Source organism: Pristiophorus japonicus, chromosome 10 (genome assembly GCF_044704955.1).
Source record: "Pristiophorus japonicus isolate sPriJap1 chromosome 10, sPriJap1.hap1, whole genome shotgun sequence".
Taxonomy (NCBI): domain Eukaryota; kingdom Metazoa; phylum Chordata; class Chondrichthyes; family Pristiophoridae; genus Pristiophorus; species Pristiophorus japonicus.
The window spans coordinates 96,552,315-96,578,594 of NC_091986.1; the positions used below are offsets into that span (position 1 = coordinate 96,552,315).

The following is a 26,280-nucleotide window of genomic DNA, read 5'->3' on the forward strand; positions in this document are numbered from 1 at the left end:
TCACTTTCCAGCATGTCTTTTTTGCAGTGGCAGCAACCAGTATCAGTACATTGCATGTCATTGGAATGTGAAGAAATACACATTGATCATGTAAATATTACAATTTTATTAAGAAATAATTAGAAAATGATCACCAGGAATTACTATGGAAAAAGTATTTTTTTCTTGCTCTTTTTCCCCATTGCTTCCATTCCTAACGGAGCTAACTCCTTGATGGGTACAATTCCATGGGCACTAATAGCCTGCAGAGACCCCACCTAACAGCATTTATTCATGTGTGAGCCTTGACATTGAGTGCTGGAATAGCTACAGCCAAGGCCAGTCCTGGTTTAAACCCAGTAGCTGCACAAATACACATCCAGCAAGGATGGTGGAAAGCAGTGAAGAGCAGGAACCTTATCTGATGCTCTCTTCTTTCATTTTGGACGTTGAAGTTTGATGCAGCTCCATTTGCGATGAGTTAATTCAGCACAGATTGCTCAAAGGTACTCAGGACAGATCATTGCGCAACTAATGGTTTGAAAATATCATGGGCTAGAAATTTGTGTTGGGTGGTAGACCAAAACAGGCTTTATCAGATCGGTCCCAAACAAAATGGAATTTTTTGCCCTAATGGCCATGTCCCAGCTTCATTGTCAGTACTTAATTTCAGCTATTTGAGCAATAGAAAGAGGTACCCAACAAAATGTCAAGGCTTCCTGAAACAAGTGCCAGAAACGTTAAGGAAATGGAGATATTTTGAGAAAAAGGTCAGGAGAAAGAAAGAGCAAGATGACAGACAAAATACATTGGCAGAGATGGGTGAACAAATCTGATGACAAAAGATTTAGGGCAGATAGAGGCATTGTAGGATTGTGAGAGATCAACTTACAAAGAAGCAGAGATAAGAAAAGGGGTCAGAGTGACGAGCTTAAAGGTTAGAGAGACAGCATCAAGATACACAGAAGTTAGAGGGCCAGAGGACATGCCATGAGTAACACCACAAGAGATTTACTGTTACTGTGAATATAAGTATAGGTATTACTATTACTAACTTCAGATATTGCTTTTGATATATCTTTAGACTCCAGTCATGGTAACTTTGGATGTTACAGTAGACTGTAATCGTTACTGCTAATGTTATACTTTAAAAGGAAATGACTTAATAGCAATATTAAAGCCCATTTTTCTGGGCTGGAAACTATACAAAAATGCTAATTGGTCAGTGCAAATTTCTTGGTGCAAACTCAGGTCTCTGCATTTAAATTGCCTATGAGACACACCTGGATACTGTCACACAATTAGATGCTAGTGCTTTTCTATTCCTTTATTATAAACCTCATATTTTCCTGATTTTGTAGAATGATGCTGATGTGGAATGGAAGTTTGCCAGAGCCAAACTATGGATTTCCTATTTTGAAGAAGGACGGACACTTGCAGTGCCATTTAACTTGGTGCCGACCCCAAAGTCCTTTTTCTATCTCCTCCTGAGAATTAAAAAATTGCTAACCAGCCTGTTAAGGTGTAGAAGAGGACAGTATCAGGAAAATGCAGAAATGGAAAAGGTAAAGTTTTAATAATTAATTCACTCGGTGGATCTTTTTTTGTAAAGATTTTTTGAATAAAATGCACAAAATAAAAGTGAAGTCGGGAATACATGGGAATCATTCCATGTATACATGTAAAACAATAAACAAAACTAAATATGAAATAGTTCCAAATACTGAACACAATGTGAGACTGTTACAGCCAATAATATATTAAAATTAAATACGTAAATACGTAATGAAATGGAAATATTGTGAACTTAATCATGAGCTGGGGAGGAACTTTTCGCAGCAGAGTGCTTTTACATAAATGCCGGACTGGGCTTGTGTCAGAAGGTGAGGGTACCAACATGAGGAAGTAACCTGCTTGATCTCATCCTCACCAACCTACCTGTCACAGACAAGTCTGTCCGTGATAGCATTGGTAAGAGTGACCACCACAGGAACCTTGCGAAGACAAAAGCCTAGAAATTGGGTATCGCCCCGTTTGAGGGGGATGGTAATACTTGGGAGGTACGAGACTTAGCACCAGGTGCAGAAGTCTCGCCCCTCTCGTTAAATTTGGGTTACCGTCCCCCAGAAGGAAGTGGAGCACCAAAGCATTTAAGCGCTCCACTTCCTTCCTAGGGTGGTAACGGGGTGGATGCCTCAGCAGCGCTACACATGGCTGTGGAGCACTTCCATGTCCAAGGGGCTCTTCTCTCAATTAAAGGGAAGGGCTCATGCTACTGATTCTGCAAAAGAATAAGGCACTCACCTGGACCACCAGGAAGCGGGGGTGCCGCGCGAACAGCCCAGCACTCAAGCAAAGTGCCGGGCTGAGCGATCGCGCCCACAACCTCACAAAGGAACTATGTCAGGAACGGTAACGAAAAGGTGAGGTTTTTTTTATGCACTTGGCCACCTCCCCGTTAATTTTCACCCCGGTAGCGGCCGGCCATCCGATACGCATCCCTGAAGCTGTAACTGTTATCAGCCGGCACAGCTGTAGGGGACGAATGTCAATTTCCCTCGACGAAAGCCTTTGGGAGCACTAATGGGAGGCACAAAGCAGCCCAATTTTTTCCCCTCTGTTTTCTATATCTGTCCTAGGCTGTCCCATTCAGCACTTCAGTCATGCCACATTACTAAATGAAGGCTTGCCTCATTATAGGGACAAGCATTTGGTGGAGAAATTGGGCTACTTGGCGCCTCCTGTTAGCGCTCCCGGGGGGCGATCGTGCAAGGTGCTGTTAACAACTCCCACTAATTTCGGCGGGAGTTTAGTGGTGGTGCTATGGCATTGTGCACCAATCACCTGCGCCCAGAGATTGTCACATTATCACCATGGGCATCATTTCATTAGCGCTCCGGCACCAAAATTGGCTTTCCCCCCTGCAGCTGCGCCGGGCAATAACAGCGGCAGCTTCAGGGGACATGTATCGGATGACTGGCCGCTACCAGGGTGAAAATTAAATGGGAGGTGGCTGAGTGCATAAAAAATAACTCACCTTTTCGTTGCCGCTCCGGATTCGGTTTCTTCGTGGGCTTTGCTTGAGTGCCGGTCTGATCACGTGGCATCCCTGCTCCCCAGTGGTCCAGGTAGGTGCCGCCTTCTTTTGCAGAGTCGGCAGCGTGGACCCTTTCCTTTAATTGAGGAAAGAGCCCCTCGGATGCGGCAGTGCTACGCGGCCAAATGCGTAGCGCTGCTGAGGCGTCCACCCGTTAGCGCCCCAGGAAGGAAGTGGAGCATTGTGCTGCATTTCCCTCTGCGCTCCACTTCCTTCGGGGGGGCAGTAACCCGAATTTATCGAGAGGGGCGACACTTCTGCACCTAGCGCAAATCTTGCATCTCCCGAATCTTACCACCCCTAAACAGGGCAACACCAAATTTCTAGGCCTGAGTACCCTGAGGCTCTGTGGACTATTAGCAGCAGCAGATCTGTACACCACCACAATCTGCCTCATGGCCTGGCAAATCCATCAGCCTTCCATCTCCATCAAGCCAGGAGACTAACCCTGATTCAATGGGGAATATAAAAGGGCATTTCTGAAGCAGCACCAGAGCAATCTTAGAATGAGGCACCAATCAAGTGAAGCCTAATCTTAACATCACAGGTCTAAGAACCAAAAGAGGGTAAGTAGTTCCACAGGTAACAGATCAGAGCAAAGCTCTATACATTCGAAAATGATGATGGATATTCAAGCACCAACAGGAGGAGGAGGCTTGATGAACATTCCTTTCCTTAACCATGGTGGATTCCAGCACACGTGCAAGAGACGAGACTGAAATTTAGAAGCGCCTTCAATCAAAAGTGCCAAGTGGATGATTCTACACAGTTTCCTCCTGAAGTGTCCACCATTATAGATGCCAGTGGCCAGTCAAATTGGTTCATTCCACATGACATTAAGAAACAGCTGAGTGCACTGGACATAGCAATGGCCAAAGGTCCTGAAAACATCCCAGATATAGTTCTGAAGATCTATGCATCAGAGCTAACTGCTCATCTAGCCAACATATTCCTGTATGGCTTTCACACTACGATTTAGCTACTCTCCAATGACCTGCTCACTGACACTCAGCTTGGGTTCTGACAAAACTTGATCCAGACACGGATGCAAGAGCTGAATGCCAGAAGAGAGGTGAGAGTGGCTGCCCTCAACATCAAGACTGAGTACAGCAGAAAATAGCTCTACCAAAACTGAAGTTAATGGAGGTTAAGAGGAAAATCCCTCCAGTAACTGGAGTCATACCTAATACAATGGAAGATGACCATGATTGACGTAGGCCAAAAATTGCAACTCAAGGAGATTGTGTCAGGAATTTGTTTTGGAACCATCCCTGATGCAACCACCTTCAACTGCTTCACCAAAGACTCCTTTCATCATAAAATCAGGAATGGGGTTGTTTATTAACAATTCCTCATTGTTCATCTCCTTTCATAACTCCTCTGATAATGATGCAGCCCACACTAATCTACAGGACAGTAGCTGACCATTGGCAAGTAACAATTGGGCCACATCAATACCAGATAATGACTGCATCAAACAAGAAAAAATCCACCTATTCCTGACAATGGCACTACCATTGCCAAGTCCCTCACCATCAACAACCTAGCGGTCACCATTGACCAGACATTTAACTGGATCAGTCATATTTACACTATGGCTACAAGTGAAGGGCAGAGGCTTGGTACTCTAAGACAAGTAGCTCACCTCCTGACCTGATAAAGTTTCCCTACCATCTACAAGGCTCAAGTCAGAAGTGTTGTGGAATACTCTCCACTTACCAGGATGGATGCAGCCGTGACAATACTTAAGAAGCTCAACTCCATCCAGGACAGAGGACTTCTCTTGAATAGTGTCAATGCCATTGCACTCAATTTCCACCCTCTTGACCATCGGTGCACTTTGTACAATCTATCCTGCGGGAACTGACCAAGGTTACTTTGACTACACCTTCCACTCCTATAACCTCGACTACCGAGAAGAACCAGAGGAGTCATAGGAACATCATCACCACCAAGTTCCCTTCTAAGCCACATACCTTCTCAGCTTGGACATATATCAATGTTCCTTAATACAAAAGCAAATACTGCAGATGCTGCAAATCTGAACTAAAAACAGCAAATGCTGGAAATACTCAGCAGGTCAGGCAGCATCTGTGGAGCGAGAAACCAAATTAAGGGCAGAATTTTTCAGAGGGTCAGTGGGCGTGATTGGTGGCAGGTCGGATGGGAAAGTGTTTTTTTTTGACAGCGGGTTGGGACACTGCTGTCAACCCGCTGCCATGCATCTTTACCAAATGTCGGGTCTGCCAGCGCCAAGCAGACCCAACACGCAGCGGCGAGAGAGGCAATTGAAATAATTAGTGGCTTATTTACCACCACTTAACATGACTTTTTTTTTCCAGTTTTTTGAATTTGACAGGTCGCCCACCAGTTTCCCACTGTGCCTTGGACCTCGTCTATGAAGCTGAGGCAGGAGGTGACTTGCCAGTGTTTCAGCTGATGAGTTGACAGTTTCAAATGTCATCAAAGCTTCCAGCTGATTGATAAATGTTCCCTTAGGCACTAGCGTATCTAAACTGCATTAACACTACAGATTCAGAATATGGCAAGTCTTTACACAAGTCTCCATCCAGTCTGACCTCATTACCTCTCTCACCATTTACAGATTGCTTCTGTCATCTCTACTTCCTCTGCCATTTATTCAGTCAGCATGGATGCCCTTGAAACTGTCTCACCTTGGTCCTCAGAATCCCACCATGATCAGCCCCATCACCAGCTGCACCAGGCACACCAGCAGCACCAACAACAGCAACAAACTTCTCCGCAATCACCTGATGCTGCACAGGACAGAGGGCATCAGCACCTGACCACATTGCTGCCCAGGTTGCCAGGGATGGCCTCAACATGGCCACATTTACTTTACTTGACGCTGCACACCATGGCTGCCACATGATGCGCCAGGTTAGCACCACCTCAAACCAGCATCATAAACCATTCCTACTGTAAAGTCCTGACCCTGCAGTACAGACTTACACGAGGCACATGCTGAAGTCAAGGTCACTCTGGACCTGCACCTTTATTTCACAGCTCTCGAGTGCCACACTTGCCTGAGACCTGCCTTTATATACCTGTGTGGAACAGGTATGCAGTGTCTCCTGCAAGTGCACCCCTGGTGGTAAAGTATGCTTGTGGTTACAGGTCATATCTAGTTACAGTCATGTATAGCATGGTAAGATACAGTTATATACAGTAGTGTGAGATGCATGACACCTACAATCATAGAATCATAGAATCATAGATATTGACAGCACAGAAGGAGGCCATTTCAGCCCATCGTGTCCGTGCCAGCCGACAAAGAGCTATCCAGCCTAATCCCACTTTTCAGCTCTTGGTCCATAGCCTTGTAGGTTACGGCACTTCAAGTGCATATCCAAGTATTTTTTAAATGTGGTGAGGGTTTCTGTCTTTACTACCCTTTCAGGCAATGAGTTCCAGAGCCCCACCACCCTCTGGGTGAAAAGATGCCCCCTCGAATCCCCTCTAAACATCCTACCAATTACTTTAAATCTATGCCCCCTGGTTGGTGAACCCTATACTAAGGGAAATAGATCCCTTCTATCCACCCTATCTCGGCTCCTCATAATTTTATACACCTCAATAAGGTCTCCCCTCAGCTTCCTCTGTTCCAAAGAAAACAAACCCAGCCTATCCAATCTTTCCTCATAGCTAAAATTCTCCAGTCCAGGCAACATCCTCGTAAATCTCCTCTGTATCCTCTCTAGTGCAATCACTTCTTTCCTGTAATGTGGTAACCAGAACTGCACGCAGTAATCTAGCTGTGGCCTAACTAGTGTTTTATACAGTTCAAGCATAACCATCATGTATTCTATGCCTCGGCTAATAAAGGCAAGTATTCCGTATGCCTTCTTAACCACATTATAAGAACATAAGAACATAAGAAATAGGAACAGGAGTAGGCCAAGCTGGCTCCGCCATTCAATAAGATCATGGCTGATCTGATCATGGAATCAGCTCCACTTCCCCGCCCGCTCTCCATAACCCCGTATCCCCTTATCGTTTAAGAAACTGTCTATTTCTGTCTTAAATTTATTCAATGTCCCAGCTTCCACAGCTCTCTGAGGCAGCAAATTCCACAGATTTACAACCCTCTGAGAGAAGAAATTTCTCCTCATCGCTATCTTAAATGGGTGGCCCCTTATTCTAAGATCGTGCCCTCTAGTTCTAGTCTACCCCATCAGTGGAAACATACTCTCTGCATCCACCTTGTCAAGTCCCCTCATAATCTTATACATTTCGATAAGATCACCTCTCATTCTTCTAAATTCCAATGAGTAGAAACCCAACCTACTCAACCTTTCCTCATAAGTCAACCCCCTCATCTCCGGAATCAACCTAGTGAACCTTCTCTGAACTGCCTCCAAAGCAAATATATCCTTTCGTAAATATGTAAACCAAAACTGCACGCAGTATTCCAGGTGTGGCCTCACCAATACCTTATATAGCTGTAGTAAGACTTCCCTGCTTTTATACTCCATCCCCTTTGCAATAAAGGCCAAGATACCATTGGCCTTCCTGATCATTTGCTGTAACTGCATACTATCCTTTTATGTTTTATGCACAAGTACCCCCAGGTCCTGCTGTACTGCAGCACTTTGCAATCTTTCTCCATTTAAATAATAACTTGCTCTTGGATTTTTTTCTGCCAAAGTGCATAACCTCACATTTTCCAACATTATACTCCATCTGCCAAATGTTTGCCCACTCACTCAGCCTGTCTATGTCCTTTTTCAGATTTTTGTGTCCTCCTCACACATTGCTTTTCCTCCCATCTTTGTATCATCAGCAAACTTGGCTACGTTACACTCAGTCCCTTCTTCCAAGTCGTTAACATAGATTGTAAATAGTTGGGGTCCCAGCACTGATCCCTGCCACACCCCACTAGTTACTGGTTGCCAACCAGAGAATTAACCATTTATCCTGACTCTCTGTTCTCTATTAGTTAGCCAATCCACTATCATGCTAATATATTACCCCCAACCCCGTGAATTTTTATCTTTTGTAGTAACTGTTTATGTGGCACCTTGTCAAATATCTTCTGGAAGTCCATATACACCACATCCACTGGTTCCCCTTTATCCACCCTGTTCGTTACATCCTCAAAGAACTCCAGCAAATTTGTCAAACATGATTTCCCCTTCACAAATCCATGCTGACTCTGCCTGACGGAATTTTGCTTTTCCAAATGTCTTGCTACTGCTTCTTTAATAATGGACACCAACATTTTCCCAACTGCAGATGTTAGGCTAACTGGTCTATAGTTTCCTGCTTTTTGTCTGCCACCTTTTTTAAATAGGGGCGTTACATTTGCAGTTTTCCAATCTGCTGGGACCTCCCCAGAATCCAGGGAATTTTGGTAATTTACAACCAATGCATCCACAATCCCTGCTGCTACTTCTTTTAAGAGCCTAGGATGCAAGCCATCAGGTCCAGGGGATTTATCTGCCTTTAGTTCCATTATCTTACTGATTACCACCTCCTTAATGATTGTGATTGTATTAAATTTCTACTCAGCCTGTTATCTTCAGGGATCTGTGGACATGCACTACAAGGTCCCTTTATTCCTCTACCATTTAATATATATTCCCTTGCATTGGTAGCCCTCCCCAAATGCAATTCCTCGCACTTCTCAGGATTGAATTATATTTGCCACTGTTCTGCCCACATGACTAGTTCATTGATATCTTCCTGCAGTCTACAGCTTTCTTCATTATCAATCACACAGTCAATCTTTGTATCATCTGCAAACTTGTTAATCATATCCCTTACATTCAAGTCCAAATTATTGATATAGACCACAAAAAGCAAGGGACCTAGTGCTGAGCCCTGCGGAACCCCACTGGAAACAGCCATCTAGTCACAAAAACACCCATCAACCATTACCCTTTACTTCCTGTCTTTGAGCCTATTTTGGATCCAACTTGCCACTTTGACTTGGATTCCATGGGCTTTTACTTTCATGACCAGTCTGTCATGTGTGACCTTATCAAAAGCCTTGCTAAAATCCATATACTCTACATCAAACGCACTACGCTCATACACCCTCCTTGTTACCTCCTCAAGTCATTTAATCAAGTTAGTCAGACATGGCCTTCCCTTAACAAATCTAAGCTAACTGTCCTTGATTAATCCGTGTCGTTCTAAATGAAGATTTATCCTGTTCCTCAGAGTTTTTTCCAATAATTTTCCCACCACCGAGGTTATGCTGACTGGCCTGTAATCACTCGATCTATCCTTTTCTCCCCTGTTAAACAAAGGTACAACATTAGCAGTCCCTCAGTCCTCCGGCACCACAACTGTAGCCAGACAATATTGGAAAATAATGGTCAGAGCCTCTGTTATTTCCTCTTTTGTTTCTCTTAACAGCCTGCAATACATTTTATCCGGGCCTGGGGATTTATCCACTTTCAAGACTGCTAAATCCTTTAATACTTCCTCTCTCACTATATTTATTTCATCTAATATTTCACACTCCTCAGTGATTGCAATGCCTGCATCGCTCTCTCTTTTGTGAAAATAGATGCAATGTATTTGTGAAGAATCATACCCACGTCTCCTGCCTCCATATACAGACTACTTTTATAGTCTCTAATAGGTTCTACTCTTTCTTTAGTTATCCTCTTGTTGTTAATGTATTTATAAACTATCTTTGGGTTTTCCTTGATTTTACTTGCCAAAATGTTTGCGGCCCTCTCTTTGCTTTCTTAATTTTCTTTTTAATTTCACCCCTGCATTTTCTATACTCCTCTTGGGGTTCTGGAGTATTGAGCCCTCAGTATCTGTCATAAGACTACCTTTTTTCTTTATCCTACCCTGTATGCCCCTTGACATCTAGGGACCTCTAGATTTGTTAGTCCCACCCTTTTTCTTTAAGGGAACATACTTGCTCTGAACCCTTTGTATCTCTCCTTTGAATGCCTCCCACTGCTCTGACACTGATTTACCTTCAAGTAGCTGTTTCCAGTCCACTTTGGCTAAATCACCTCTCAGCTTAGTAAAATTGGCTTTTACCCATTTGAGAACTTTTATTCCTGGTTTATCTTCATCCTATGTTAAATCTAACTTAATTATGATCACTAGCATCAAAATGCTTTCCCACTGATACCCCTTTACCTGTCCAGCTTCATTCCCTAAAACACAAGACCAGGACCGCCCTCTCCTTTGCTGGGCTTACTATGTACTGGCTAAAAAAGTTCTCCTGAATGCATATTAATAACTCTGCTCCCTCTATTCCTTTTACACTAATTCTACCCAGTTAATATTAGGGTAGTTGAAATCCCTGACTATTACTGCCCTATAGTTTTTGCACTTCTCAGAAATTTGCCTACCTATTTGCTCTTCTATCTACCTCTGACTGTTTGGGGGTCTATAGTACACTCCCAGCAGTGTGATCGCCCCTTTTTTGTTCTTCAATTCAACCCATATTGCTTCATTTGATGATCCTTCGAACATATCATCCATCCTCACAGCTGTAAATGTTTCTTTAATAAATACTGCGACCCCCTGCTCCTTTTTATCCCCCTCTCTATCCCGTCTGAAAACACTGTAACCAGGAATGTTGAGCTGCCATACCTGTCCTTCTTTCAGCCATGTCTCAGTAATAGCTTAATATCATACTCCCAAGTGTCTATTTGTGCTCTCAGCTCATCTACCTTATTCTCTAGACTCCTTGCTTTGAAGTATATACCATTTAGCACTGCCAAACTCCCTTGTTGTATATTTTCCAGATTTTGTTTCCTCTGCCTTCCAAATTCTCATTCTAATCTGCTTTCCAATACCAGCTTTGCTTCTGTCCCTTCTGAACCTACTCTCAGGTTCCCATCATCCTATCAAGCTAGTTTAAACCCCCGCAACAGCACTAGCAACCCCCCACAAGGATATTGGTCCCGGCTCTGTTGAGGTGTAACCTGTTCAGCTTGTACAGGTCCCACCTCCCCCAGAAATGGTCCCAATGCCTCAAGAACCTAAAGCCTTCCCTCCTGCACCATTTTTCCAGCCACGCATTCATATCCACTATCCTCCTATTTCTGTACCCACTAGCATATGGCACCGGAGTAATCCGTAAATTACTACCTTTGAGGTCCTGCTTTTTAATCTCTCTCCTAGCACCCAGAAATCTGCCTGCAGGACATCATCCCTCTTTCTACCTATATCATTGGTACCTATGCTCCGTATAGAGTGACCCCTTCTCAAGATTGAACTTTGAACAAGACGTAGGGATAACCACTTAGGACCCCGCCTATAGTGTTCCGAACACAGATGAGGCTGCACAGAGAGGTTAAAGTAACAGTGACCTCAGTCTTTAATAAGACACTCCAGAGTGAGGAACAGGCCTTAGGGGCCGGCTTATATACAGTGCTCCCAAGCGATGCTGGGATCCCTTGGGACTTCAGGGGACGAGCTCCCTGATGGCGGAACATGGGAGTGCATGCTTTACAGATACACAACATCACTCCCCCCACAAAGTCAAAGTGAAAACTATTTACAAGGTGAGACGGTCGGGAGCCTTTCTTTCCCTGGTGGACCGCCTCGGTACAAATGTCTGCTCTGGTGTGTTGGCTGTGCCCTCGCTGGGCTGGCGTGTTGTTGGCCCTGCAGGGCTGCTCGGTGAGCCTGGCCTTGCTGGGCTGTTGGGCATGATGGCTTCAATTTTCTGGTCCGGGGTTGTGTCGTTGATCCTTTGGGTGTGTATTGTGGGCTCAAAAAAGGTGGTGTCTGCTGTGGGTTGTTCAGGGCAGTCTGTGAACCGCAGCCTCGGTTGGTCCTGGTGCTTTCTGCAAATTCCTCCATTGTCTAGTTTGACTACAAACATCCTATTCCCTTCTTTAGCTATCACCGTTCCTGCGATTTACTTGGGACCATGTCCATAGTTTAGCACATAAACAGGGTCATTCAGATCAATTTCCCGAGGCACAGTGGCGCGACCATCGTTTACATTTTGTTGCTGCCGCCTGCTCTCTACCTGATCATGCAGGTTGGGGTGAATCAGCGAGAATCTGATTTTAAGTGTCCTTTTCATGAGTAGCTCAGCCAGGGGCAACCCTGTGAGTGAGTGGGGCCACATGCAGTAGCTGAGCAGTACTCGGGACAGGCAGGTTTGGAGTGAGCCTTCTGTGACTTGTTTAAGGCTCTGTTTGATGGTTTGTACTGCCCGCTCTGCCTGCCCATTGGAGGCTGGTTTAAATGGGGCCGAGGTGACATGTTTGATCCCATTGCGGGTCATGAATTCTTTAAATTCGGCACTGGTGAAACATGGCCCATTGTCACTGACCCAGTATGTCAGGCAGGCCGTGGGTGGCAAACATGGCCCTCAGGCTTTCAATGGTGGCGGTGGCGGTGCTTCCCGACATTATTTCACATTCAATCCATTTTGAAAAAGCATCCACCATCACCAGGAACATTTTACCAAGAAACCGGCCCGCATAGTCGACATGGATCCTTGACCATGGTCTGGAGGGCCAGGACCACAAACTTAGTGGTGCCTCTCTGGGCGCGTTGCTCAACTGAGCACATACGCTGCATTGCAGTACACAGGACTGTTAAGTCAGAGTCGATACTGGGCCACCACACGTGGGATCTGGCTATCGCTTTCATCATTACTATACCTGGATGTGTGCTGTGGAGAGCCAAGATGAACGTCTCCCTGCCCTTTTTTGGTTGCACTACGTGGTTACCCCACAACAGGCAGTCTGCCTGAATGGACAGCTCGTCCTTTCACCGCTGGAACGGCTTGATTGGCTCTTGCATTTCAACGGAGATGCTGGCCCAGCTCCCATGCAGTACACAGTTTTTTACTAGGGACAGCAGAGGATTTTGGCTGGTCCAAGTCCTAATCTGGCGGGCCGTGACAGGTGATTTATCATTTTCAAATGCTTCCATGACCATCAACAAGTTTGCAGGCTGCGCCATTTCCACCCCCGTGGTGGGCAATGGTAGCCGACTGAGAGCATCCGCACAGTTCTCGGTGCCTGGCCTGTGGTGGATGGTATAGTTATACGTTGATAGTGCGAGTGCCCACCTTTGTATGCGGGCTGAGGCATTAGTATTTATCTCCTTGTTTTCAGCGAACAGGGATGTGAGGGACTTGTGATCGGTTTCCGGCTTAAATTTGAGGCCAAACAGGTACTGATGCATTTTCTTTACCCCACACACGCTAATGCCTCTTTCTCAATCATGCTGTAGGCCCTCTCGGCCTTCGACAAGCTCCTGGAAGCATAGGCGACAGGTTGCAACTTCCCCGCAACGTTGTAATACACGCCCGACTCCGTACGACGACGCATCACATGCTAGCACAAGTCTTTTACACGGGTTATACAATACAAGCAGCTTGTTGGAGCATAAAATATTTCTGGCTTTCTCAAAGGCAATTACTTGGTTTTTTTCCCCATACCCAGTTCTCAACTTTGCGCAATAACACATGTAGGGGCTCTAAAAAGGTGCTTAACCCCGGTAGGAAATTACCAAAATAGTTGTAGAGTCTCAGGAACAACGCAGCTCCGTGACATTCTTGGCCTGGGCACGTTCCTGAGAACAGGTGGTGGATGGAGAAAGCACAGGAGATACAACAACTGGCCGACAGCCACGATATGCGAGGATTCTTCACTGCTGTAAAGGCCACCTACGGGCCAAACACCCAAGGCCCCACCCCACTGCTCATCAATAACTGGAAAACACTCATCAAGGACATCGAGGAAGTCAGGGCCCACTGGAAGGAGCACTTCAAAGATCTCCTCAATCGAGACTCTCCTTTGACTCGAGTGTTCTCGACTCCATCCCGCAGCATGCGATCTGCCACCAACTCAGTGAAACCCCAACAATGCACGAAGTAGGCAAAGCCATAAAACAGCTCAAGAATAACAAGGCTACGGGTACAGATGGAATCCCTGCTGAGGCGCTAAAGTATGGCGGAGAGGCGCTGTTGGCGCGGATTCATGACCTCATCTCTCTCATCTGGAGGGAGGAGAGCATGCCGGGAGATCTCAGAGATGCAGTGATCATGACCATCTTTAAAAAGGGGACAAATCCGACTGCGACAACTACAGGGGAATCTCCCTGCTATCAGCCACTGGGAAAGTTGTCGCTAGAGTTCTCCTCAACCGTCTTCTCCCTGCGGTGGAGGAGCTCCTCCCGGAATCACAGTGCGGATTTCGTTCCCTACGGGGCACAACGGACATGATCTTTGCAGCGCGACAGCTGCAAGAAAAATGTAGGGAGCAGCGCCAGCCCTTATACATGGCCTTTTTCGATCTTACAAAAGCCTTTGACACTGTCAACTGTGAGGTTCTATGGAGCGTCCTCCTCCATTTCGGATGCCCCCAAAAGTTTGTCAACATCCTTCGCTTGTTTCATGATGACATGCAGGCTGTGATACTTACCAACGTATCCATTACAGACGCAATCCACATCCGGACTGGGGTCAAACAGGGCTGCATTATCGCTCCAACACTCTTCTCAATCTTCCTCGCTGCCATGCTCCACCTCACAGTCAACAAGCTCCCTGCTGGAGTGGAACTAAACTACAGAACCAGTGGGAAGCTGTTTAACCTATGCCGCCTCCAGGCCAGGTCCAAGATCACCCCAACCTCTGTCGTTGAGCTGCAGTATGCGGACGACGCCTGCGTCTGTGCACATTCTGAGGCTGAACTCCAGGATATAATCGATGTATTCACAAAGGCATATGAAAGCCTGGGCCTTACGCTTAATATCTGTAAGACAAAGGTCCTCCACCAGCCTGTCCTCGCCGCACAGCACTGCCCCCCAGTCATCAAAATTCACGGTGCGGCCCTCAACATCGTGGACCATTTCCCATACCTCGGGAGCCTCTTATCTACATTGATGCAGAGATTCAACATCGCCTCCAGTGTGCCAGTGCAGCCATCGGCCGCCTGAGGAAAAGAGTGTTCGAAGACCAAGACCTCAAATCTACCACCCAGCTCATAGTCTACAGGGCTGTAGTAATACCCACCCTCCTGTATGGATCAGAGGCATGGATGATGTACAGTAGACACCTCAAGTCGCTGAAGATATATTACCGTCGATGTCTCCGCAAGATCCTGCAAATCCCCTGGGAGGACAGGCGCACCAACATCAGTGTCCTCGCCCAGGCTAACATCCCCAACATTGAAGCACTCGATCAGCTTCGCTGGGCAGGCTACATAGTTCGCATGCCAGGCATGAGACTCCCTAAGTAAATGCTCTATGCGGAGCTCCTTCACGGCAAACAAGCCAAAAGTGGACAGCGGAAATATTACAAGGACACCGTCAAAGCCTCCCTGATAAAGTGCGACATCACCACTGACACCTGGGAGTCCCTGGCTGAAGACCGCCCTAAGTGGAGAAAGTGCATCCGGGAGGGCGTTGAGCTCTTTGAATCTCAACGCCGAGAACGTGAAGAGGTCAGGTGCAGGCAGCGGAAGGAGCATGCGACAAATCAGTCCCACCCACCCCTTCCCTCGACAAATGTCTGTCCCACCTGTGACAGAGTCTATGGCTCTCGTATTGGGCTGTTCAGCCACCAAAGAACTCACTTCAGGAGTGGAAGCAAGTCTTCCTCGATTCCGAGGGACTGCCTATGATGAACCATGATTTTTGGCTGTTCACCTTCCCCACTCAGAATGTTCTGCAGCCATTCAGTGACATCCTTAACCCTGGCACCAGGCAGCTGACATACCATCCTGGTGTCACGTCTGCAGCTGCAGAAACTCCTGTCTGCTTCCCTAATTATCAAATCCCCTACCAGTATTGCTCTTCCACTCTTCTTCCTCCCCGCCTGTGCTGTGGACTTGGCTCTGGCTGCACTCCCAAAGGGAACCATCGCCCCCACCAGTACTCAGAACAGAATACTGGTTGGAGAGTGAGATGCACTCAGGGGACTTCTGCATTACCTGCCTGGTCCTCTTCTTCTGTGTGGTGATCACCCATCTCCCTCTCTGCCAGCACACTCTTAAGCTGTGGGGTGACCACCTCTAGATAAGTGCTATCCATGAAGTTCTTAGCCTCGCGGATGCACTGCAGTGACTCCAACTGCCGCTCAAGCTCCGAAACACAGCTCTTGAGCTGCCGCAGCTGGTGACACTTCCTGCACACATGATCAGCCAGGCCGCGAGGGGAGTCCAGGGCTTCCCACATGGCACAGGGTGTGCATTCCACAGAACTGAGTTGCCCTGCATGCCACTATTTAAGATGCTATGAACATACTTAGCAAAATAAACTTAAAACAAAACAAACATACACCAGCTAATCACCAATCAGCTCCTTCCCTTGTACCGATGTCATTATTTTCAAAATCTGCCTCTGTTGAATTGCTGCTGCTCGAATCTGCGTTCCACCGATTTTGCCACTGCTGTTTAAACCTCCTCCGTCTGCTCCCATGGTGCCATTCTTTTCACACTGATCAGCATTGAGGGTGTTGTGACTTTAATAAAGAGTCAGAGCAGATACTGCAAGCTCAAAGTAACGTGTGACCGTAGTCCTTTATTACAGATCTCAGAGTGCCTCTCCAGCCTGTGAGACCTCCTTATGTACAGGTGCTCCCAAGGGATTGTGGGATCCCTTGGGACTCTAGGGAATGAGCCCTCTGGTAGTTAAACATGGTATTTACAGGTTTACAGATATAACAACATTCCTCACCACCCCCTCCCACCCTCCCCCCCCCCCCACCCTGCCAAAGTTAATAGTGTAACTATTTGCAAGGTGAGTCGATCTGGGGCCTTCCTTTCCCTGGTTGATCGTCTCGGTGCAAATGCTAGTTTTGGTGAGTCATTTGTTGGGCCCTCGCTGGGCTGCTGCACAGCTGGCCTTGCTGAGCTGCTGGGGGTGGTGAGTCCTGCTGGGCTGCTGTGGGTGATGGGTTCTGCTTCATGGTCAACCGCTGGGTCAGTTGCCACATGTGTGTGTTGGAGGGTTGAAAAAGGTAGAGTCTATTGTGGGTTGTTCTGGATAGTCCGTGAATCTGAGTTTGCTTTGGTCCAAGTGTTTCCTGCAGTTGAGTCCATTTGAAAGTTTGACCTGAAACACCCTACTCCCCTCTTTCGCCACAACAGTGCCGGGAAGCCACTTGGGACCTTGGCCATAGTTCAACACAAATACAGGATCGTTAATCTCGATTTCCCGTGACACATTTGCATGATCATGATATGTATTCTGTTGAAGCCACCTGCTCTCTACCTGTTCGTGTAGATCAGGGTGGACTAACGAGAGCCTTGTCTTAAGTACCCTTTTCATGAGCAGTTCAGCAGGGGGTAACCCCAGTGAGCGAGTGAGGTCTTGTGCGGTAACTAAGCAGAACTCTAGATAGGCGAGTCTGCAATGAGCCTTCAGTTACCCTCTTCAAGCTCTGTTTGATGGTTTGCACTGCTCGCTCTGCCTGACTGTTGGATGCTGGTTTAAACGGGGCAGATGTGACATGTTTGATCCCATTGCAGGTCATGAACTCTTTGAACTCGACACTGGTGAAGCACGACCCATTGTCACTCAAAAGGACATCAGGCAGGCCGTGCGTGGCAAACATGGCCCGCAAGCTTTCAATGGTGGCAGCGGACGTGCTTGCCGACATTATCACACATTCAATCCATTTGGAGTACGCACCTACAACCACTAGGAACACTTTTCCCAAGGATGGGCCTGCATAGTTGACATGGACCCTGGACCACGGTTTGGAGGGCCAGGACCATAAATTTAGTGGCGCCTCCCTGGGTGCATTGCTTAACTGTGGACATGTACCACATTTGTGCATGCAGGACTCTAAGTCTGCATCGATACTAGGCCAGCGCATGTGGGATCTGGCTATCGCTTTCATCATTACGATGCCTGGGTGGGTGCTGTGGAGATCACTAATGAAGATGTCCCTGCCCTTTTTTGGCACCACTACCCAATTACCCCATAGGAGGCAGTCTGCCTGTATAGACATTTCATCTCGGCGTCGCTGGTACGGCTTTATTTCTTCCTGCATCTCTAACGGGACACTAGACCAACTCCTGTGGAGCACACAGTTTTTTACTAAGGACAGTAAGGTGTCCTGGCTCGTCCAGGTTCTAATCTGTCGGGCGGTAACAGATGATTGCTCACTCTCGAATGCATCCATTACCATAACTAAATCTACGGGCTATGCCATCTCCACTCCTGTGGTGGGCAATGGCAGCCTACTGAGAGCATCGGCACAGTTTTCTGTGCTTGGACTGTGGCGGATGGCGTAGTTGTATGCGGACAACATGAGCTCCCATTTCAGGATGCAGGCCGATTCATTTGTATTTATCCCCTTACTTTCAGAAAAGAGGAATATACGTGGCTTATGGTTGGTTTCCAATTCAAATTTGAGCCAAACAGATATTGATGCATTTTCTTTAGCCCATAAACACACGCTAACGCTTCTTTTTCGATCATACTATAGGCCCTCTCAGCCTTAGACAGACTTCTGGATGCATAAGCAACTGGTTGCAATTTCCCAAATTCATTAGCTTGTTGCAATACACACCCGACACCATGTGACAATGCATCACATGCTAGTACCAAACGCTACATGGATCGTACAACACAAGCAATTTGTTTTGTACTAACAGTTTCCTAACTTTCTCAAAGGCATTTTCTTGGCTTTTACCCCATACCCATTCATCTCCTTTACGCAGTAAAGAGTGCAGTAATTCTAACAATGTGATAAGACTCAGTAAGAAGTTACCAAAGTAGTTCAGGAGTCCTAAAACCGATTGCAGCTCCGTCACGTTCTATGATCTCGGTGCGTTCCTGATTGCCTCCGTCTTTGAATCGGTGGGCCTGATGCCGTCCATCGTGATTCTTCTCTGCAGGAACTCTACATCAGGCACCAGGAAAGCGCACTTTGAGCATTTTAACCTGAACCCCACACGATTAAGCCGACTAAGAACTTCCTCCAGGTTCTGCAGGTGCCCGACGGTGTCCCGACCTGCAACCAAGATGTCGTCCTGGAAGACCACGGTGCGCGGGACCGACTTCAGCAAGCTTTCCATGTTCCTCTGGAATATCGCCGCAGCTGATCGAATCCCAAACGGGCATCTGTTGTAAATGAAGAGACCTTTGTGCGTGTTGATGCAGGTGAGACCCTTCGATGATTCCTCCAGCTCCTGCATCATGTAAGCCGAGGTCAAGTCCAGCTTCGTGAAAGTTTTTCCTCCCGCCAGCGTCGCAAATAGGTCATCTGCCTTTGGTAGCGGGTATTGATCCTGCAGGGAGAAACAATTGAAAGTTACTTTGTAATCACCACAGATTCTGACAGTGCCATCTTCCTTGAGGACTGGAACAATCGGACTGGCCCATTTGTTGAATTCTATCGACGAAATGATGCCCTCTCGTTGCAGCCTGTCCAGCTCGATCTCCACCCTTTCTCATCATCTACGGTACCGCTCTCGCCTTGTGATGGATGGATCTGCACTTTTGCTCCTTGGAACTTCCCGATGCCTGGTTCGTACAGCGAAGGGAACTTTTTTAGGACCTGGGCACATGAAGTAGCGTCGACAGACAAGAGCGCTCGGACGTTGTCCCAGTTCCAGCGTATCTTTCCCAGCCAACTCCTGCCGAACAGCGTGGGGTCATCACCCGGTAACATGAGAGTGGTAAATTGTGCACCGTTCCATCGTAGGAGACCTTTACGGTAGCACTGCCGATTACGGGAATCAGTTTCTTTGTGTACATTCTCAGTTTAGTATGAATGAGGGTCAGGACTGGCTTTGAGGCCTTGCTGCACCACAATTTATCAAAAGTCTTTTTGCTCATTATGGACTGGCTCGCGCCCATGTCCAGCTCCATTGACACCGGGAGTCCGTTTTATTCAACCTTCAGCATTATCAGGGGACACTTTATGGTAAAAGCATGCACCCCATATACCTCTGCCTCCTCAGCCTGAGGCTCTGGTTCATTGTGATCCACTGTGGATCTGTCCTCCTCTGCAACATGGTGGTTTGTAGGATTAGCAGGATTTGCAGCTCACCTGCACATATGTGGGAGGTGTCCCATTGTTCCACAGCCCTTGCAAACGCATTCTTTGAAGCAGCATGAATGGAAACGATGATCACCCCCACAGCGCCAAAAAGGTGTTAATGGCCTTGTATTCACCACACTTGATAGTGGGCTCTGAGTCACCTGCGGACGTGCAGCTGCAGGCATGTAAGTCCTGCCCTGTACATTACGATTTGAAATCAACATTGCTTTGTTCACAGTACTTGCAGCAGCACTCATGTGCTGAGAGATTTGCTTAGTATTGTCACTGGTGGCGATAATCGCCTGGGCTATCGCTATGCCTTTACTCAAGGTTGGGGTCTCTACAGTCAAAAGTTTGAGAAGTATTACTTCATAGCCAATGCCAAGTACAAAGAAGTCCCTAAGCATGTGCTCCAAGTGTCCTTCAAATTCGCAATGTCCTGCAAGGCTCCTTAGCTCGACGACATAGCTCGCCACTTCCTGGTCTTCAGACCTCTTGTACGTGTAGAACTGATACCTCGCCATCAGAATCATCGTACGACTTCTCTGTGGGCTTCACTGGAGTGAGCAGATTTTTCATGAGGCCATACGTTGGTGCCCGCAAACGGTGACGAGGATCGCCCTTCGTTTGGCAGCGTTCGCTTCTCCTTCCAGCTCGTTGGCCACGAAGTATTGGTCGAGTCGCTCCATGAAGGTTTCCCAATCATCTCCCTCCGAAAATTTCTCCAGGTTGCCCACGGTTCTCTGCATTGTTGCGGTGGGATTCCTCATCTGTATCTCGTCGTCAGTTGTTGTGTCGTGAATAAAGAGTCAGACCAGATACTGCAAGCTCAAAATAAGATGTGACCTTTATTATAGGTCTCAGAGTGCCTCTCCAGCCTGTGAGGCCTCCTTATTTACAGGTGCTCCCAAGAGATTGGGGGATCCCTTGGGACTCCAGGGGTTGTGCTCTCTGGTGGTTAAATATGGTATTTACAGGTTTACATATATAACAACGGGGATACCATTATGTCTCACCATTCAATGCAACTCACTAACCCATTTCCAAAGGTGCACAGAAATCTGTCCAAAAACGCAAAGTGTTCAAAATAAAGATTTCAATTTTTGACAACACATTAACAGAACTTTATATGAACATTGGCCAAAACACCAAGGTGCCGACCCTTGTGTATATTTAGTTGGTATGATTGGACTAAGATGAAGGTGAGTGTGAGGGGTGGCTAGTGAGATGAGGAAGTGATAATGTAGATAGAGAGGGATTGGTGGAGGTGCAAGGTAAGTTGGTGTGAGTAAGGATGTGCAGGAGTAAGGTAGGGAAGTCAGAGTGATGGGGATGTGATGAGTGGCTCAGCAGGATGAGGTTGAGTGTGGCTTTGTAGTAATGTTTAATGATCTACTGTGATTATTGAAAGGTTTGCACCACTGTAGTCTGGTTCTCCTGACGACATCCCTGCTTGTGCCCTCCTGTGCAATGTGCAACCAGTCTGTGTTGGTCTCCTGGGGAGATCTCTTCCACCCATTGGAAGGGAAGAGAACCTCCCTGCGTGCTGTGACTCCCTCCATAAGCATATGGAGGGGGTCATGGGAGAGCCTGGGTGCAGCTCTGTCTGTACCTTTGTGCAGTGCTTGTCAGTGTTTGCAGCATCTCAATGCTGTAGAACACTGCCAGCACAAATATTAAAATAAATTTGCGCCTGATCCCTTTCAGGATGACGCGTCATCGAATGACGTCATCAGACCCGCTTCCTTCAATTGGCCAGCAAACACGCTGGGTGGACTTAACAAGCCCCATTGAGGAAAATAATTTTATACATTGGGCTGGTGCCAGCAGCGAGTCCAGGACCTGCCACGGACCTGCCAAGGTTGGTAAAATCCAGCTCAACGTTTCAGGTCAATGACCTTTCGTCAGAACTGCAAAACTTTAGAGATATAGCAGGTTTAAAACAAATGCAGGGGCAGGGAATGGGGAATGGGAAGTAAAGAACAAAAGGGAATGTTTGTGATAAGGTGGAAGACAGAAGGGCTTAAATGCCAAAAGTGATGAAGGTGCAAGGCAAAAGGCGATGATAATAGGACAAGTAGAGAAATAAAAGGTGGATCTAGAGGAGGTGTAAATGGGAATATCCGAGTCATGAGGAGCAGTTGGCATCTGAAAAAATGGGGCAATGTTTATGATCTGAAATTGTTGAAGTCAATGTATAGTCTGGAAGGCTGTAAAGTGACTAATAGAAAGATGAGGTGCTGTTCCTTGAGCTTACGTTGAGCTTCATTTCAACAGTGTCAGAGGCCAAGGACAGAGATGTCAGAATGGGAGTGGTCTGGAGAATTAAAATGACAGGTGGTGGGAAGCTCACGGTCACGCTTAAAGACTGAACAAAGGTGTTCCTCAAAGTCGTCACTCAATCTGCATTTGGTCTCCAAATGTAGAGGACACCGCATTGTGAGCAGCAAGTACAGTATACTAAATTGAAAGAAATGTAAGTAAATCACTGTTTCACCTGGAAGGAGTGTTTGGGGCCCTGGACAGTGGGAAGGGAGGAAGTAAAAGGTACCTCTGCAATGCAGATGTTATAGAGGAGTGGATCAGGGTGTCGTGGAAGAAATGAACCTGTCGGAATGCTGAAACAGGAGGGAAGGGGAAGATGTGCTTGGTGGTGGGATCATGCTGGAGGTGGTGAAAATGGCAGAGGATGATCCATTGAATGTGTTGGCTGGTCGGTGGCAGGTGAGGACAAGGGGACCTCTATCCTGGTTCTGGGAGAGAGGGGAAGGGGTCAGAGCAGAAGTGTGGGAAATAGAACAGACACCATCAATGGCCTGTCAACCATGGTGGAGGGGGAATCCTCGGTTGGGGAAAAAGGAACACATATCGGAAGCACTGGTATGAATGGTGGCATCGGCAGAAATTATGCGATGGAGATGGAGAAACTGGGAGAATGGAATGCAGTCCTTACAGGAAGTGAGGTGGGAGAAAATTTAGTCAAGGCAGCTGTGGGAGTGAATGGGCTTATAGTGGATGTTTGTTGATAGCCTATCCCCAGAAATGGAGACAGAGAAATCGTGGAAGGGAAGGGAAGAGTCGGAGATGAATTATGTGAAGATGAAGAAAGGGTGGAAATTGGAAGCAAGTTGATTACATTTTCCATTTTTGGATAAGAGGAGGAAACAGCACTGATACAGTCATCAGTGTAGCGGAAAAAGAGGTGAGGGAGGGGACCTGAGTAGAAATGGACCAAAGAATGTTCCACATATTCCACAAAAAGACCAGCATAGCTAGGATCTATAGAGCACCTCATCTTTCTATTGGTAACTTTGCAGCCTTCCGGACTCATCATTGAGTTCAACAATTTCAGATCATAACCACTGCCCCCATTTTTTCGAATGCCAGCTGCTGCTCATGATTCTGATATCGGATTTACACCTCCCCTACACACATCTTTTGTTTTTTTACTTGTGCCGTTACCATCTCCTTTTGCCTTGTACCGTCATCCCTTTTGTCATTTAATCACTCCTACCTTCCACCATATCAGAGGCCTTCCTTCTGTTCTTTCCTTCTTTCCCCCTTTTTCTGCTCTATACTTGCTTAAAACCTATCATATCTCTAACCTTTTCATGTTCTAACAAAAGGTCATCGACCTGAAACGTTAACTCTATTTCTCTCTCCACAGATGTTGCTTGACCTGCTGAGTATTTCCAGCATTTTCTGTTTTCATATCATTGTTCCTTCGTCATCATAAGATCAGTCATCAAGATCTTGGAATTCCCTACCTAATATCATTATGGGAGCACCATCACCACAAAGACTGCAGCAGTTCAAGGTATAAGGACTTTCACCACCTCCTGAAGGCAACTAGAGATGGACAATAAACACAGACTCACCAGTATTATCACATCCCTAGATAAAATAAAAAATGGAAAAGAAGATGCTTTTATCTTAACTGTAGAAAAGTTGGTTCTCTGATCAATGTATAAATATAGCCTCGAGTCTGGTCTCGACTCAGTAGACTGTGATGTATTTAAATCTTAGAATAACATGCATTAATTTAGGATTGGAGACAGCATGAGTAATACTTTCACTACCATGGGACTATTCTGATTTATTTTGGAAAATGTACACACAACACCTTCATCTAGTTTGAGTGATCACATGATGGATATTCAAAGACCCCCCCCCCCCCGACCTGCGAGAGAACACCATTGCAGCAGGTCGGGGATATAAGGAGGAGCCAGCTCCTGCACGGAGCAGCGCGAGATAGTCTAGGAGTACGACGACTTCGAAGAGGGTGACTAGATTGACATCATCAAAATCCAGGTCGCCGATTGGAGCGTGGGTAGGACCATCGGCGGGGTCGGGACCCAGGTGCAGGAGGAGAGGTGGAGAGCAGCAGAGGAACGATGAGGTCTGGGCCCAGGAGAGCAAGAGTCCGGGACCCAGGAGAGCCAAGAGTTCGGGGCCCAGGAGAGGCGAGAGCTCAGGGCTCAGGAAAGGCGAGAGTTCGGGGACCGGGAGAGGTGAGAGTTTGGGGCCCGGGGAGGCGAGAGTTTTGGACCCAGGAGAGGCGAGAGTTCAGGGCCCAGGAGCGGGGGAGCTGTGGCCCAGGAAAGGCGAGAGTTCGGGGCCCAGGAGTGGTGGGGTTGGGGCCCAGGAGCGGCGGTGTCGGAGTCGAGGAGCGGTGGGGTCGGGGCCCAGGAGTGGCGCAGCAGAGCTTGGTCTCCAGTCGTCTTCATTAACACTTGTCACTGGACCAAAGCCTTGCTCTATCAAGCCCTTGTGGTGGCTGGTGTACAACAGCCATTCCATGTTAAAAGAATTCACGCCAAGGCATCCTCCACCCTTCAAGATGTAGCTTATTGAAACACCTGTGAACTCATCTTTTTTGGTGTAGAAACGGGTCATCCTCGACTCGTGGGACTGCCTAATACTATACTATACTATTCCAGGACCTACAATAGATTTGTTGCGAAAACTCAAATAATGAGGCCTCAAAGCTGTATTCTGCCATTTTCAAGCTGTTTTATTTTTCTCCTCAGCTCAGACACAGCAAGCATTCGAGTATTCGAAGTTCTGAAGATCACAGTTTACATAACATTAGAAATCCACCAACAAGGTACCAGGTAGGCAACAGTAATCCAGTAAAAAGAGATGCCCTTGTGAGCGTTACCAATCTTACAATTATCTCCAAACATATTTAAATCTAGAAATTCTGATGGCACCAAATCCTAAGGATGGGAGTCATTTACATATTGGGGCAGGTGCTCACGACAGTATCAGCATTACTGGGGCATCAACTTTGCAGATTAATGGATTTTGGAGCGATGCCTTGCTGCTCTGTTGGGAAGGGGGAGGTAACAGGCCAGTCTAGCAGAAGATTGTATTAGATCTAATCTTCTTGACTTCTGCTCCCTAACTGTGGGGTCCCATGTTGAAATGGCAATCAGTCACTCATAGATGGACTACCATTTGAATATGGCATTGTGACCCCAGTACACCTGCTTATTGCAGTACTCACTGCTGGCCATGAAGTGATGTATCTGACAAGATTTCCAGAGAGCCCGAAAACCTGCCAGACATGCCTTTAAAAGTGATTTTGGGTTGGAGGGGGCAGGTGGATGAAGCACTTGCCTTTCCCCTCTGTTAGAGGTTCTCAGATAAATGGAGAAAATAGTAAAACACAGGTGAAATTGCAGTAAAAAGCAGCATATTTTAATTATTTATTTCATTACCTGTTTCATTAAATGCCCATCACAGCAGAGGTGGAATGTACAGCAGGAGTAATTAAGAATTAATTGTCAGTGTTTGGGCAAACCCACAGAAACATGTCAAACCATCAAGGACAGGGTAAAATTGCTGAAATCTGTCCTCCAAAATCAGCCTTATACAAAGTACATAAACCTATTTGGAGGTAATATAAAATATAAATAATACTCATAGGTGCTGCTATATCTAGCCCATTCTGCTTAGTTCACCCATTCTGTTTTCACTATATTAATGAAAGATTTTTTTTCATTTTGCATATGAGCACTATTGTATGTGCACTTCAGTGATGGGAGAATGAGTACTCCTTCTTAATACATTCCACTTTAATCATTGCATGACACTAAACAAAATATCATAATCTCTCCCTCTGTATGCAGGCACATCTAAAAAAAAATCTATACATCTATTGACCATAGTGACAGCTGTTTCTGACTGCCTACATTACGAAAGAAAAAACATAGATCATAACAATGCCTAGAGC

At 46.5% G+C, this 26,280-nt stretch overlaps 1 protein-coding gene across 1 annotated transcript in view; it reads left to right on the forward strand.

Moving 5' to 3' along the window:
- LOC139274773 (short transient receptor potential channel 6-like) overlaps nt 1–26,280 on the forward strand; it is a 277,996-nt gene that overhangs the window by 231,629 nt on the left and 20,087 nt on the right. Inside the window, exons 9-10 of the mRNA XM_070891460.1 lie at nt 1,341–1,544; nt 25,073–25,156. Coding sequence (XP_070747561.1) covers nt 1,341–1,544; nt 25,073–25,156 — 288 coding nt within the window. The remainder of the gene's footprint in view (nt 1–1,340; nt 1,545–25,072; nt 25,157–26,280) is intronic.